Source organism: Ziziphus jujuba, chromosome 5, assembly GCF_031755915.1.
Source record: "Ziziphus jujuba cultivar Dongzao chromosome 5, ASM3175591v1".
In the NCBI taxonomy this organism is placed as follows: Eukaryota; Viridiplantae; Streptophyta; class Magnoliopsida; order Rosales; family Rhamnaceae; genus Ziziphus; species Ziziphus jujuba.
The window spans coordinates 13158731-13173931 of NC_083383.1; the positions used below are offsets into that span (position 1 = coordinate 13158731).

At 35.6% G+C, this 15201-nt stretch overlaps 1 protein-coding gene and 1 long non-coding RNA gene across 6 annotated transcripts; both read left to right on the forward strand.

Annotated features, from left to right (window-relative positions):
- The first annotated feature begins 223 nt into the window (after positions 1-223).
- LOC107421048 (anaphase-promoting complex subunit 10) lies at positions 224-2553 on the forward strand. 5 transcript variants are annotated; one of them, XM_016030181.4, is made up of 7 exons: positions 224-369; positions 458-665; positions 820-880; positions 993-1085; positions 1239-1309; positions 1969-2073; positions 2168-2553. In XM_016030181.4, exons 2-7 carry the CDS (start codon positions 484-486, stop codon positions 2235-2237), a joined length of 582 nt encoding a protein of 193 aa, XP_015885667.2. In that variant the 5' UTR covers positions 224-369; positions 458-483; the 3' UTR covers positions 2238-2553. The 5 variants fall into 5 exon arrangements, with proteins under 5 accessions (XP_015885667.2, XP_015885666.2, XP_015885668.2 ...); XM_016030180.4 differs by having other exon boundaries at positions 253-369; positions 448-665; XM_016030182.4 differs by lacking the exon at positions 224-369 and having other exon boundaries at positions 376-665; positions 1969-2085.
- A 1622-nt stretch (positions 2554-4175) lies between these two features.
- On the forward strand, positions 4176-5564 carry LOC132803925 (uncharacterized). The gene is made up of 2 exons (XR_009639187.1): positions 4176-4988; positions 5277-5564. It is a non-coding gene; the product is annotated as an uncharacterized LOC132803925 (long non-coding RNA).
- The last annotated feature ends 9637 nt before the right edge of the window (positions 5565-15201 follow it).

Here is a 15201-nt window from a genome sequence, read left to right on the forward strand (position 1 = left end):
TATAAAAAGTTATTTCCTCTTTTTTATTTTTTTTCAATATTACTTAAGAAAAAGTTTACTTCTGTTTTTGTTTTGGTTTGTTTTTGTTTTTTTTTTTTTCCACCAATTTTGTTAAAGAAAATTTTAATATTATATAGTCAATCCCGTGAAATTGTAATAAAAAGTGAATAAATGGTGCAATTTGACTTGATGCATTACCTTGGATTTAGAGGTAAATTGTTTCAAAAAATAATATATATTTATATATATACATATGGGAGAAAATTTACTCAAATTTGAGAGGGTATTTTGTAAATTTTCCTTTTATTTGTTTTCCTACTCAAATAAAATGCGCATCAAAACCTGCGTCAGGGGGTTAGGGTTCTTCCGGTAAGCAGCTAGAAATCGGTGTTTTTTTCATTTTTTTTTTCCGCCCACTATCTCTTTCTAAAATTGTGAAACTTTAAGACATAATCAGGAATCAGCAATAGCAGTGAAAGAGAAATGGCGACGGATTCATCGGAGGGAGAAGAGGAAGCGAAGCTGACAGGAGGGAATAAGGTACTGATGGTGGACGACAATGATCTCAGAGAATTGGGCAAGAAGGCAGCTTGGACTGTCAGCTCTTGCAAGCCCGGCAATGGCGTCTCTTCTCTCCGCGACGACAATCTCGACACATATTGGCAGTCAGTCTCTGCTTGTTCTCTCTCTCTCTCTCCCCCCCCCCCCCCCCCCCCCTCAACACTATCTCTTTTTATCATTTTTTTTTATTCTAAAAAAAAATTATCAAAATTAAAAATATTGCCCTTTTGATGTTTTTGCTTGCTTTTTTTGTTCCAGATCAGACGGTGCACAACCTCACCTGGTAAATGTCCAATTCCAGAAGAAAGTAAAGCTACAAGTATGTGCATTTTAAAGCTCTTTTATATATGGCGGATTTGATTTATAATTAATGGGTATTGTTTTATTTGTTTTAATTTTAATTTTTTAATTTTTTTTCTTTTTGCTTGCAGCTTGTTGTTCTATATGTGGATTTCAAACTTGATGAAAGCTATACGCCATGCAAGATTTCTATCCGAGCAGGGGATGGATTTCACAACTTAAAGGTAATTTTGGTGATAATCTCATCTGGGCAGAACATCAGGCAGTTTTGGCTTGACAATTTTGTTCACATATAGATATTTATTGTTACTTCATCATTTTATCTATCTTTGCTGGGACTTGACTTGATTTGGCTTTGACCCTGCAAATCCTTTTAGGAGATAAAAGCTGTGGAACTCGATAAGCCAACTGGTTGGGTTACTATATGCTTGTCAGGAAATGATCCAAGGTAAAAGTGATGACAAATTTAATTTTCTCTCTTATATTCTATTTATTTTGTTGTCACTGGGTAATAACTTTTTTATTGCGATGGATATTTTTTCAGTTGCATCTTTGCAGAAAATAATTACTTGATGAGTGGTAGGTTGATAACGTTGCACTACCAACATTTGTGGCTAATTAGTGTTATGAAACATGAAACTGTCATAACTGATATTTTCTACTATGACAACAAAATGATTAAAAAAAAAAAAAAAAGGGGAAAGAGAGAGAGTTGAAAAGCAGTATGTGTGTGTGTTTTTTTTTTCCAATCTTTTTCTTGGAGTAAATTCTTACAGTTTTTTGAAAGAAACCGTATATGGTTCTGTATGTTGAAGATGTTTGTAAATGTGTTGGTCCAGAATATGCTTGTTGGACTCGGTCATTCTTATGCATACTTTATTATATCCTTTAAGATGGTAACTGCAGTTTCATTGTCCTGGAGTTAGATAAGTTTTGGCTAGCATGTTAACGATCCAAGAAATTTCCTGGCTATCCTTTATTTAATGTTGGTATGTTAAACTTGAGGAGGTAATGAGTTGATAGATGCTTTTGTTAATATTGTTTATTTTCATGACAATTGGTTGGTTCTTAGTACTGAAATGTTTTAAAAACAAAATGTTCTGTCAGGGAAACTTTTGTCAATACTTTTATGTTGCAAATTGCTGTATTGTCAAATCATGTTAATGGGAGGGATACTCATATTCGCCAGATCAAAGTTTATGGGCCGAGGCCGTGAGTGTGCTTGTACTTTCATGCTCATCTGTTGTTTTCACTAATGTTATTGCTAATAACTAATTTATGTTTTTTTCCCTTGCAATTCCCTCAGGAACCCTATCCCTCATCAAGCATTTCAATTTACTTCAATGGAATTCATTACATATGCATCTGTGAGATAAGAAGTGAGATGAAAATTGTTGGATGAAGCAGATTGTACCATAGTCATGAAGGAGTTCTTTTAGGCATGTGAAACCATAAAGCTGCAATGTCTACCACCCCAAAAGAACACGAATAGATTTCTTCTTTCTGATTTGTTATATATATATCATTGCATAGGTTATAAATGTTATCTAAAATGGCTGATATGGGGAGCAAATCTTGGTGTCCATCTATGTATCAATAATTAGATTCATCAATTTATTTTGTTAAATTTTTGGATACTAAATTATGCGAAATAATGAGATTAAAGATGGTATGAGTTGGTATCTAAAAGAAGTTTGGTTATGTGCAATTATCTAAAATTCGTTTCTCTAAGCTGCTAAAAGGGAGGATGGGTTAAAACTGTAGCTGCTTTGGTATTTTTTTGTAGTATCTAGGTTTGGCTTTCTTTCTTCAGCCTTCATTGGTTTTTGCACCAGTTTATTCTGCCCTGGACTCATTCCATCTACCAAGACAACTTCCTCATCAACTGTAGCACCATTAATCTGGCCAACTCTCCGATGGAAAAGGCTTCAAAACCCATTCAAGCCTTTTAGTTTGTGCAAACGTAGGATGATTACAAGGTTTCCATCACATTTACTGATGTTATCTTCACCAAGTTTCTGTCATTATAGCTAGATGAGAAGCTGAAATGGCAGTGAGAAAGCCTAAAAAATGACAGTATAAAATCTAGGTGTTGCCTGGTAAAAAATCTGTTTCTCTTGCTTTCGTATGTCTGCATTCTTAGAGGATGGTAATTTCTACTCTTTCATCTTTTTTAGCTTCTTGAACTTTTTGGTTTGTTTTTTGTGTTTGTCCTGAATATGTTTACTTTGCATTTTGATAAATTCTTTTGATTTTTGTTAATAAGTGTGGGGTTGGGGAGGTCTGAGGACACTTTAAATTTGAATATTGAATATTTCAGGTAAACATAGTTTTATTAAATAATTAATTGATGAATGAAAAATGTTCTTACTAAATAAGGAGGGTTGATTATAATAGTGGGTGGTTAATAAATGCTCATGATGCAGTTTCAAAAGTATACATGTTCAAATGATGGCACTTTGGAATTCGAAAGTTGTGTAAACTTTGCTCACATACTTGCACGATTAAGAAAGCTAGAGAAAAATGTAGGAAGTAAGAGAACTTAGATAGCTTTAGAGAATGAGAGCATTTCAATTTTTTTGGAATTCTTGGATGTGTTACTAGTGAAGATTTAACCCCTGTATATAGAGGGCTTGACACATAACACAAGAATCTACAACATTTTTTATATGTATACTTAACATTCATCTAACTAGCCTTTAGATTATTCTAGATTAGTCTGTAAAATATTTATAAGGAGTATTTTAGAAAGGTTTAGTTTTACATTAATTTAAAAACCTTTGGAACTTTCTTGAATATTTTGGAGTTGTCTCGAATTTTCATCGGGAGTGTAGAAACATCTAACTAAGCCCCAACAACCTAAGTTGATGACTTCTTTGTCACACCTTCTTCCTTGAACCGTCAAATGTGCTCCTTGAATTGTTATAGTGCATCCTCGTGTTCCCAACTAGCCACATTATTAAGCAAGTTTTAGGTATGTTTCTATGTTGTATGACTTGATTTGCAAGTATTTCTTTAAAATCTTTGTCAAATTAACTCACAATCGCAATAGTTGTCTTTTATGATTCTCTTATACTTGGGTCTTACATGTTAATGATATGGTTTAAAGAGACTTATATGGTCTTTTATGATTCTCCTATACTTTACTCGAAGTACACAAAGGGTTAGTGCCAGCTATAAGAGACCATATCCCTTTGTGAAGGTGAGTAAGATTTCTTATCAGCTGCTTTACTCAAAGTACACAAAGGGTTAGTGCCAGCTATAAGAGACCATATCCCATTGTGAAGGTGAGTAAGATTCCTTATCAACTGCAATGGGACATGGGATAAGAAATCTTACTCACCTTCACAAAGGGATATGGTCTCTTATAGCTGGCACTAGCCCTTTGTGTACTTTGAGTAAAGTATTGAATTGTTAGGGTAGTAACGTTACCAAAACCATGTCCCTTCTTCAAATTCTACATGTCTCCTTTCGTTGTCTGTGCACTTTTGTTTATCCTTTTTGACAGCTTGCCTGGGTATAACCTAGTCAAATCGGCTTGCTTTTTCCAAGATTTAGCAAATTTATAGGTAGTAGGACTTTTATCTCTATAGCTTGAGACTAATGCATTAGGGATCATATGTTGTTTCCTAGTCACGATCTCGAATGGATTCTTATTAGTTGACTCGCTTCTTTGCAAGTTGTAGAAGAATTGAGCCATAACAAGCAACTTGGCCCAACTTTTTTGGTTGGCATTCACTTATTGTCTTATGTACAGCTCCAACAATGCATTAGTACGCTCTGTTTGCCCATTACTTTGTGGATAAAAGGTTGTGGAGAAGTTCAAAGCCTACTTAAGGAGCTTGAAGACCTTTATTCAAAATCTTCTTGTGAATCGATAGTTTTGATCACTTACTATGTTATTTGGCACTTCCAAAATTTTACTACATGCTTTAGAAATAGTCGAGTCATCTCCTCTGCCATGCAATCCTTTAATGCAGGGATGAAAGTATTATAATTGCTAAATCTATCCCCTACAATAATGATGCTACCATACCCTTTTGATTTGGGCAAACAAGTGATGAAATCTACTAAGATGCTTTCCTATGGCTTTTATGGAATGGGCAACCGATCTAGCAAGCTCTCAGGTTCTTTTTGCTCAATCTTGTCTTTTTGACCTACATGACATGTCATCACATAGGTCTCCACGTTGTCCTGCATGCGACGACAATAATACAAATTAGGACTAAGGTGTCTCACATACTTAGGTGCCTAACCCATTTAAAATCATGGCATTCCTTGATTAACTCATTCCTTAGATATTTCTTTTTTGGCACATAGATACGATTCTCCATAGTATACAACAACTCATCTTTTATTCAAAATCATATAATCTTGCACTTGTTGATTGGAGCTATAACTTTTTTTTGCCATAGGGTCATGTGGAAGTCCTTCCTTGATATGATCAAGTAGTGGGCACGTGGGTCGATTCATGGAAGCAAACTTCTTTTAGTGTATCCGCCACCTATTTCCTATTCTTAGCTTGTATTCCATCTCATAGTGAAACTTTACCAAGAATTCTTGTCATCGAATTTGTCTAGGAATGAGCTTTTTTTTGTGTTTAAAAGTAGCTAGTGACAACATTGTTTATCATGATAGTGAAGAAACTTCTAGAAGGTAATGTCTTCAAGTGCGCAAATAATGGACAACTGTCATCTTCTTTTCTTGTATTGTATAATGATGCTCTACATCATTAAGCTTTCTATGCTTAAAACCAATTGGGTGCCCATCTTGCATGAGTACCCCTCCAATGGCATGGCTCGAGGTATCCATGTACACCTCAAATAACTTTGTGTGGTTGGACAAGCAAAACACTGGCTCCTTTGTAATAGTCTTCTTCAACTCTTCAAAGGTTCGTTGGCATTTCTCTATCCAACTATAAGCTTGGTTTTTCTTTAGCATGTTCATCAATGGGGTTGTCCTCGTCGTGTAACCCTTGATGAATCGTGGATTGTAGTTGACAAAGCCTACGAAAGATCTTAACTTATGTACTTTGGTAGATAGCTTTCATCTTTGTATGGCTTGCACCCTTGACTCATCCATCATGAGCTTTCCATACATGATTTTGTGCCCCAAGAAAATCAATTTTTTTGGGCACAAAAGAGCATTTCTTCAACTTAATGCACAGCTTATTTTTCGAAGTACTTAGAAGATTTATATAGGTGTTGCATGTGTTTTTTTTATAATGTTAGTATATATGACAATGTCATCCACGTACACTACTATAAAGCAATCAAGATATGGATAGAATGTCTTGTTCATCAATGTGTGGAATGTCGAGGGTGCATTGTTTAAGCCGAAAGGCATTACTATAAACTCATAGGAGCCATACCTCATTATGCAAGTGGTCTTAGCTTGATCATCTTTTGCTATGCGTACTTGGTAGTATCCGAGACAAAGGTTGAGCTTGGTGAAGTATCTTGCCTTGCCTAATTGATAAAAAAGATTCTCAATGAGAAGGATGAGATACTTGTTCTTATTATGATCTTGTTGAGTGCTTAGTAGTCGATACAAATTTGAAAAGACTTATCCTTCTTCTTTTGGAATAACATCGGTGCGCCATATGGATCTTTTTAAGGCCTTAGGTATTTCACATCAATAAGATCCTTAAGTTGTCTCCTAAGTCATTCCAACTTCGGTGGTGCCATGTAGTATAGACTCATAGCGGTGGTTTGGATTTTGGCTCAAACTTAATTTTATAATAAACTTTTCTCCTAGGTGATAGCTTTTTAAGCATCGCATCTTTAAATTCTTTAAGCAATATAAATAGACTTTTCCTGAGCACAACCAAACCCCCTTAACTAAAAAATGTTAGTTGGGGGTGTGGAATATGCTAAACCCAACTTTAGTCTAAGTAAAAAAGGGTTTGGCTTCAGGCTCAAACTCGATCTTATGGTAGACTACCCCTCCTAGGGGGCATTTGGAAACTCACTTGCAATGAATGATATCCTAAAATTCCTTAAATACTTGCAGCACTTTCTAAGAAAGAAGTCGTCTTGGTATTGGATCTGCTTTTTTGTTAGCATGAACATGAATTACATTTTATTCTTATACTTCGGGAGATATCTTAGCGTCATTAAGGGTATCATTATTATTGAACTCACGGATAATAGCTAGGTAGCTTGGCTGCTTTTTTTTTATGCCCTTCTTGAATTGCATTACTAATAAAGCTTTGGCCTCACTTGTTGGCTCTCTTTGTAGGCATCATGCAGTTATTCTTTTATCAATGATGCGCATGTTGTTTATGAATGGGAATGGGAAAACCTTGACTTGATCTAGAAACTCCATGCCAAGAACAACTTTGAAGTCATCTATAGGCACGACTGATATGTTAAGCTTGCCAACTCAATCTCTAATACTGGCTTAAATACCTCAAGCAGCACCTTGGATAGGCTTTGCAACCTAATTCACCGCCTTCATGGAGCTACTTTTTTTGTTATCTTGAGTCCAAGCTTTTGTGCTTCCTTTATTAGATAGAAAGTTAAGAGTGGCACCCGTATCCACTAATGCCTTGGTGAGTACCCTATTGATCATTGTGTCAATGAGCATTAGGCCATTTTCCTTTTTTTTTTTTTTTTTAGAGGTAACCTTGATGGCATTCAATAGTTGCAAGGAGCCTAGACTAGTCTTTTCCACTTATTTTTCTTCATTTTATGCAGTGTAGCATTCAAAGTCTTTCTTTTTACGTAATTCCTAACCCAATGTGACCTATCACATAGAAACAAGAGTTATCGGGTTTGGAAGCATCCTTACCTTGTTTAAATGACTTCTACTTTAAACTTTCTAGTTTGTGTGCTCCATTATTTCTCCATTATCTCAACCATTATCTTTAGACGCACTTGGTTGTCCCCATCTTTTAGTGTTGTCTTTTCTTTCCTTTGACTTTGAAGAATCTTTTGGTTTAAAGTAGCTGATGAAGCCTTTAGCATTTGCAATGGCACTAGCTAAATCTTTATGCACCATGCCTCTTCAACTCCATCTTAACCCAAAGTTTGTTAGTTGTCCAGGAAGTAGAAACGGGAGTCCTTGTTTGACAACTCTGATATCTTCAATACTGAGCTAGTGAACTCCTTAATATACTTTTGGATGTTTCCTACTTGCTTAAGTCGTCAGAGTCAGCCCTTTGCCACATCCTTGGCATTCTTTGGATTAAACTATCTTTTAAGTCCTGTTTAAACTCATTAAAAGTATTGATAGTGCACATACCTTTTTTAATTTCACTATGTTTTCTCCTCATGACAACATCACCGTGTCCATAAGGTAGAGAGTGGTTGTACTGATATTTAAAGCATTCGATTGGCTTGAAATATTCCTTCAAGCTCCAAAGAAAGTTGTTAGGCTCCTTTGCATTACTCGTCTCCAAGTAGGACTTGGGTTTTGGCATATCAATCATTGGCCTTTTGCATGTAGTGGTTGTCCTTGACATTACTGTCCTCTTAAAAAGTGCCCAATCACCCTACATTGCTCACATTTAAGCATGGATAGCATCTAACTCCCCTTCGACAATGCATGAAGGTTGGTTACATCTTCCATACATTGATCACTAATCGAGTAGAGCTCCCTCTTGAAGGTACCATTTAGTTCGTTGGGTGATCCTTTAATAACTTGGTTAAGGGTAACATCCTTCGACTCTAGTTTATGCAGTTTTCCATTGCCTTAAGCTATTGATCCACTTAAGCTACATGCTTTTCCATATGTGACCCCAAGCTGAAAATCAAGTTCTTGGACTTTCATGCCTACACACAATCTGGCTTTGATACTAATTGTCACGAGCTTATTTATATTAATCTTCCAGTGTGATACTTAGCATATCCTTTGCTAAGTCTTCTTTGCTCTTACACTTGCACAATTAAAGAAGCTAGAGAAAAAGTGTAGGAACTAGGAGAACTTAGAGAGCTTGAGAGAATGAGTGTGTTTCTATTATTTACGGAATTCTCTAATATCTTACAAGCGAAGGTCCAAGCCTTTTATATAGATGTTTAACACATACCACAAGGATTTACAACATTTTAGATATATACACTTGTCATTCATCTACCTAGAATTTAAATTATTATAAGTTAGTCTATAAGATATTTATATGGATTATTCTAAAAGGGTTCAATTCTGCATTAGTCTAGGACTTCGTGAAATTCTTTAGAATATTCCAAAGTTGTCTCAAATTCTCACTATCCATAAAGGATAGGAATTCTGAGGCTTAGTTAGAAGTTTCTATGCTTTCCATGAGAATTTAAGATAATTTCAGAATATTCTAGAATTTCAGAAGATCTCTCTAGAATACTTCTTTCAAATATCTTATACACTAACCTAGAATAATATATAGATTAGTTAGATGAATGATAAATGTACATATGTAAAATGTTGTAAATCGTTAAGATATATGCTAAGCACTTTATATAAAGGGGTTGAACCTTCACTTGTAGCATATTCAAGAATTTTACAAGTAATAGAAGCTCTACATTGTCTCAAACTCTCTAAGTACTCTTAGTTTCTAATCTTTTTTGCTAGTGTCCATAATCATGCAAGTTTATGAGCAAGGCTGGCTTAGTAAAAGAAGTGTTAAGTGTCGCACAGGAAGGTTGAGGAAAATAACTCGTGATAATTACTATCAAAGCCTCGATTGTGTGTAGGTGTGGAACTAAGCAAAACGATGGGTTTGGTGTTACAAATGTTGATGGGACTATCTAGGAGCATGGTCGTGAAGAGCAAGACAACCCCACCACCATGGAAAGTAAAGGCATGTCCAAGGACTTGGTTTTTAGTTTGGAGTCACGCATGGAGGAGCATGCAACCCGAATGGATCAATGGCTTTAGGTAATGGAGAATCACATAGGGGAGTTAAAGTCGGAGGATGTTGTCCTCAACCAAGCTGTCCAGGTGTCACCCAACCAGCTAGATAGTGTCTTCAAGAAGGAACTCTGCTTAATTCATGATCAATGTATGGACGATGTAGCCAACCTTTGTGCATTTATGTAAAAGGAGTTGGATGCTATCCATGCTTAGATGGAAGTATAGGGTGACTGGGCACTTTGCAAGAGAGTGGTAATATTGGGACAATTACTACATGCGAAGCACCAAGGATGTGCTAAAACCCAATTCATATTTAAGGGTGAGGAATGCAAGGGAGCTTGGCAACTTCTTTTAGGGTTTGGAGTAATACTTCAAGGCAATCAATATTGTGGAGGATGCTTTAAAGATCCATATAGCCACTTTCTACCTCGTAGACATGGTGATGTTGTGGTGGAGGAGAAGGTAATGACATTACGAAAGGTACGTGCACTATTAATAATTTTGATGAGTTTAAATAGGACTTTAAAAGGTAATTCTATTTGGAAAATGCTGAGGATGTGGCAAGGGATTGACTCCAACAACTTAAGAAAGTGGGGAACATTTGGGAGTATATCAAGGAGTTCACTAGCTTAGTGTTGCAAAAACTAGACTTGTTAGAGATGGACTCCCTCTTCTACTTCATGAATGGCCTACAACCTTGAACTAAGATAGAGTTAAAGTGGTATAGTTTACAAGATTCAGCTAATGTTGATTACTTTAACCCAAAAGACTCATCAAAGCCAAAGGAAAGGAAAGCAAACATTGGAAAAGGTGGGGGGGAACCAAGTAGGTCCAAAAATAATGGTAGAGATAATAGTACACATAGGCTATAAAGTTTAAAGTGGAAGTCATCTAGCAAATGTAAGGATGCTTCTAAACCTAAGAACATTTTTTCCTTATATGATGGGCCACATTGGGTTAGAGATTGCTAAAAAATGAAGGATTTGAATGCCATAACCATATAATATGAAAAGAACCAAGAGGAAGGAGGTAGTATAGGCTCCTTGCAACTATTGAATGCCATCAAAGCTGCCTTCAAGGAAATAAAGAAATGTGGCATAATATTTGTTAAATAAGGACCAATAGTGTACTCACAAAGGTGTTGGTGGATACAAGTGCCATTTATAACTTCCTATCGGTTGAGGAAGCATGAAAATTTAGAGTTAAGATAACAAAAGAAAGTTGCTACATGAAAATGTTGCATTCGATTGCAAAGCCTATCCAAGGTGTTACTTAAGGCATACAAGCCACTATTGGAGATTGGGTTAGCCAGCTTCACCTATCAGTCATGCCTATGGATGACTGCCAGGTTGTTCTTATTATGGAGTTCTTAGATTAAATGACGTTTTTCTACTCCTATTTGCAAACATCATGTGCATCATGGATAGAAAAGTGACTTGCATAATGCCTATGGAGAGAGCCATCCAGTTGAAGTATAAATCTTTGTCTACTATGCAATTCAAGAAGAGCATCAAGAAGAAGGAACTAAGCTACCTAGCTATTATCCAAGAGCTTGATGATGAGAATGCCCCTAATGATGCCAAGGTATCCTTGAAGTATAAGTAGTGTTTGAGGAGTTCAAGAATGTGATGCCTAAAGAGCTATCTAAGAAGCTACCTCCTAGGAGGGAGGTGGATCATAAGATTTAGATAGAGTCGGAATCCAAGCCAACTGGCATGAGTTAATACCGCATGGCACCACCAGAGTTGGAAGAGCTTAGGAGACAGTTTAGGGACCTCATTGATGTAGGGTATTTTAGGACTTTAAAAGCTCTATATGGTGCAATTATATTATTTCAAATGAAGAAAGATGAGTTTCTTTGAATATGCATAAACTATTTAGTGTTCAAAAAGATTACACTAAAAAACAAGTATCCTATCTCTCTCATTATGGATCTTTTTGATTAATTGGGCAAGGCAATGTACTTCACCAAGTCTAACCTTTGTTTCGGGTACTATCAAGTATGCATACTAGAAGGTAATGAGCCATGACCCCTTTTAATTTTTTATAATACTTTTCTGTTTAATCAATGCACCCACGACATTTTGTGCATTGATAAACAAGCTATTCCATCCATAGCTTGATCGCTTCGTAGTAGTCTATTTGGATGACATTGTCGTATATAACAATACTATGGAAGAACATTTGCATCATTTCATACAAGTCTTATAATTAATTCAAGAAACTGAGCTATACATTAAATTGGAGAAGTGCTTTTTTGTATAAGAAGAAGTGATGTTCTTAGCCTATAAGATTAAGGATGGAAAGCTCATTATGGATGAGTTAAAGGTGCAAGCCATATGAAGATGAGAGTCACCTACCAAGGTACATGTGGTAAGATCTTTCTTAACTCTTGTTAACTACTATCAATGATTCATCAAGGGTTACTCAACAAAGACAACTCCATTGATAGACATTTGAAGAAAAACCAATCTTGGAATTGGATAGACAAATGTCAACTAGTCTTTGAAAAATTGAAAAAAAAATGTTATAGAAGAGCCAGTATTGCATTTGCCTGACTACATAAAGCCATTTTAGGTACACACAGATGTCTTGGACTATGCCATTTACGTGGTACTCATGTAAGATGGGCACCCAATTGCTTTTGAGAGTAGAATGCTCTATGAGGCAAAGCGTTGTTACATAGTTTAAGAAAAGGAGATGATGGCGGTTATCCATTGCTTGTGCACTTGGAAACATTACTTAATTGGGAGTTTCTTCACTATCATGACAGATAATGTTGCCACTAGCTATTTCCAAACACAAAAGAAGCTCATTCTTAAACAAGCTTGGTGGCAAGATTTCTTGACGGAAATTCACTATAAAATGTAGTACAAGCTATGAAAGGGGAATATGGTGGTGGATGCACTTAGTAGGAAGGTAGAATTTTCTTCCATAAACTGACCCAAATGCCCATTACTTGATCGTATTAATGAAGAACTTTTAGATGACCCCTTGACTAAAAATATCATAGTTCTAGTCAACGAGGGCAAGACTAGAAAATTATAGATAAAAGATGAATAACTATATATTATGGGGGACCATATTTATGTGCTAAAGAAAGACAATTTGAGGAAGGGGTTGATTGAGGAATGCCATGATTCAAAATGGGCTGAGCATCTAGGCACGCTACTCATGTTAATCTTAGTGGGAGCATGTCTTTGCATATGAAACAATGTGGAGGACTATAAGAGGACATGTCTAATATGTCAATAAGACAAATTTGAGAAAAAAGGAATTTTCCCAAAGGATTGCTAGATTCATTGTCCATTCCAAAAAGGTTATAGGAGAGCATCTCAATGGATTTTATCACTTGTATGGTAGTATCATTTTTGTAGTGGATTGATCGAATAAGTATGCTATTTTCATCCCTGTACCAGCTGAGAAGACAACTTGACTATTTCTAAAGTATGTGGTGACATTTTAGGGAGTGTCAAAAAATATAGTCAGTGATTTAGATCTCGATTCACAAGAGGATTTTGGACAAAAATTTTCGAACTCCTTAGGTTGGATTTGAATTTCTCCACAAGCTTTCATTTACAAAGTGATGGCAAATAGAATGCACAAATGCATTGTTGGAGCTACGCTTAAGGCATTACATGAATATCAACAAAAATGATTGGGCTAAGTTGCTTGATGTGGCTTGATTCTCCTACAACTTGCAATAAAGCGAGTCAACTAATAAGAGTCCATTCAAGGTCATGATGGGGAGACAACCAATGATTCCTAATGTATTAGTCTCAAGCTATGGAGGTTAGAGTCTTGCTGCCGATTTGGCTAGATTTTACTTAAATAAGACATCAAAGATAATAAAGAAGTGGGTAGACAATAAGAGAGGCATCTGGAATATGAAGAAAGGGACATGATCTTGGTAATGATACAACCCCAACAATTTAAGACTTTACGCAAGGTGCATAAGGGATTGGTGTGACGCTACAAGGACTATTTTCCATTGTGAAGAAGGTGGGTAAGGTAACCTATCAACTACAACTTCTTTCTAAGTTTAAGATACACCCTGATTTCCTTGTAAGTCTTTTGAAACCATATTATGAAGACATGGAAGACCCTTGTAGAGGAGAATAAAAAAGGGCACCTATAACTCTTAGGACTTCATTTAACATAGATGTGGAAGAAATACTCGTGGATTGAGTCATATAATGTAAAGTCATGCTTAACTACATAGAGTACTTAGTGAAATAGAAGAACTTGCTGGATAAGGAGGCCAGTTAGGAACACAAGGATGTGTTATGGCAATTCAAGGAAAATGTTTAGCAGTTCAAGGAAGAAGGTGCAATAAAGGCATCGTCGGCATAGGTGGGAGAGAGTGTCATCCACTGCGCATAAAGGATGGGAATCCTGAGGCTTAGTTAGAATTTTCTATAAGCTTCATGAGAATTTAAGACAACTTAGGAATATTTTAATGGAATATAACAATGCTCGAGTTCCAGCTTTGCTTGCGTTCTTCACTAGCACTCGCCGGATGTCAGGACCCATATAAAATTCCTCACTGCAAACCTTCCAATGAAAAATCCGGTAGCATCTCCCGTAAAGGTTAGACTTACCATAAAATTCCCTGCACGAAATGCACTTCTAGAAACATCCATTTATTCCTCCAACCTTACTACAATTTATTTCTACAATAATCAGCACTTTAATAAATTAAACAGGAAATTAATGCAGTATTTAATAAAATATATCTAATATAGTATACAAAGCATCATATGGTACAATTAAGTATGAAATGAGCTTTTCAGAATTTCTTTATTTAGTTTCTTTACACACCCCTTTTGTTTTTTTGACAGAACACACATGTAATCTTTTAACAAATCAAACTTGAAAGATAATGTTTAAAGATCATTTTAACCATGGATGCATGGTTTACATACTCAGTGTTTATTCAAGGAAATTCTCTTTTTCTCTCTCCATCCATGAAAACAATTTAAAGTTATTTCAAATATGACTTTCCACAGTCTGCTTTAAAACAGGGTAAGCTAAGTTTTGTAAAACATTTTCACTTTACGGTATGTTTGGATAATGATAAAATTAGTGGGAATCTAATTCTCTTGGAAAAGTGATAACTTTCTTTTTTTTTTTGGATATTTATTTTGTGGTGGAAAAACATGGGACCAGAAGATTAGATTCCCACAAATGTAGAAAAATATATGAGAAAGTTGTTCCCATTATAAAGATGTCATTTTGAGTATCTCATAAAAAATAATTTAAATTTTTTTTAAATATTAAACTTAATTATTTACAAGTTCCAACTTTCCTATTACTCACCTAAAATATCAGGAAAAAAATTAATTTTTAAGAAACTAAATTCCAAAAAAATAAATTTCAAAAATCAATTTATCTTTCAACTTGATACTTTCCAAACGGGGTCTTAGTATATATTGTGATCGAGTTATCCGGCCTTTCAGGCCCACGGGAATCATTTTGTCTATGGATTGACATTTGGGGTACCTAGATCAG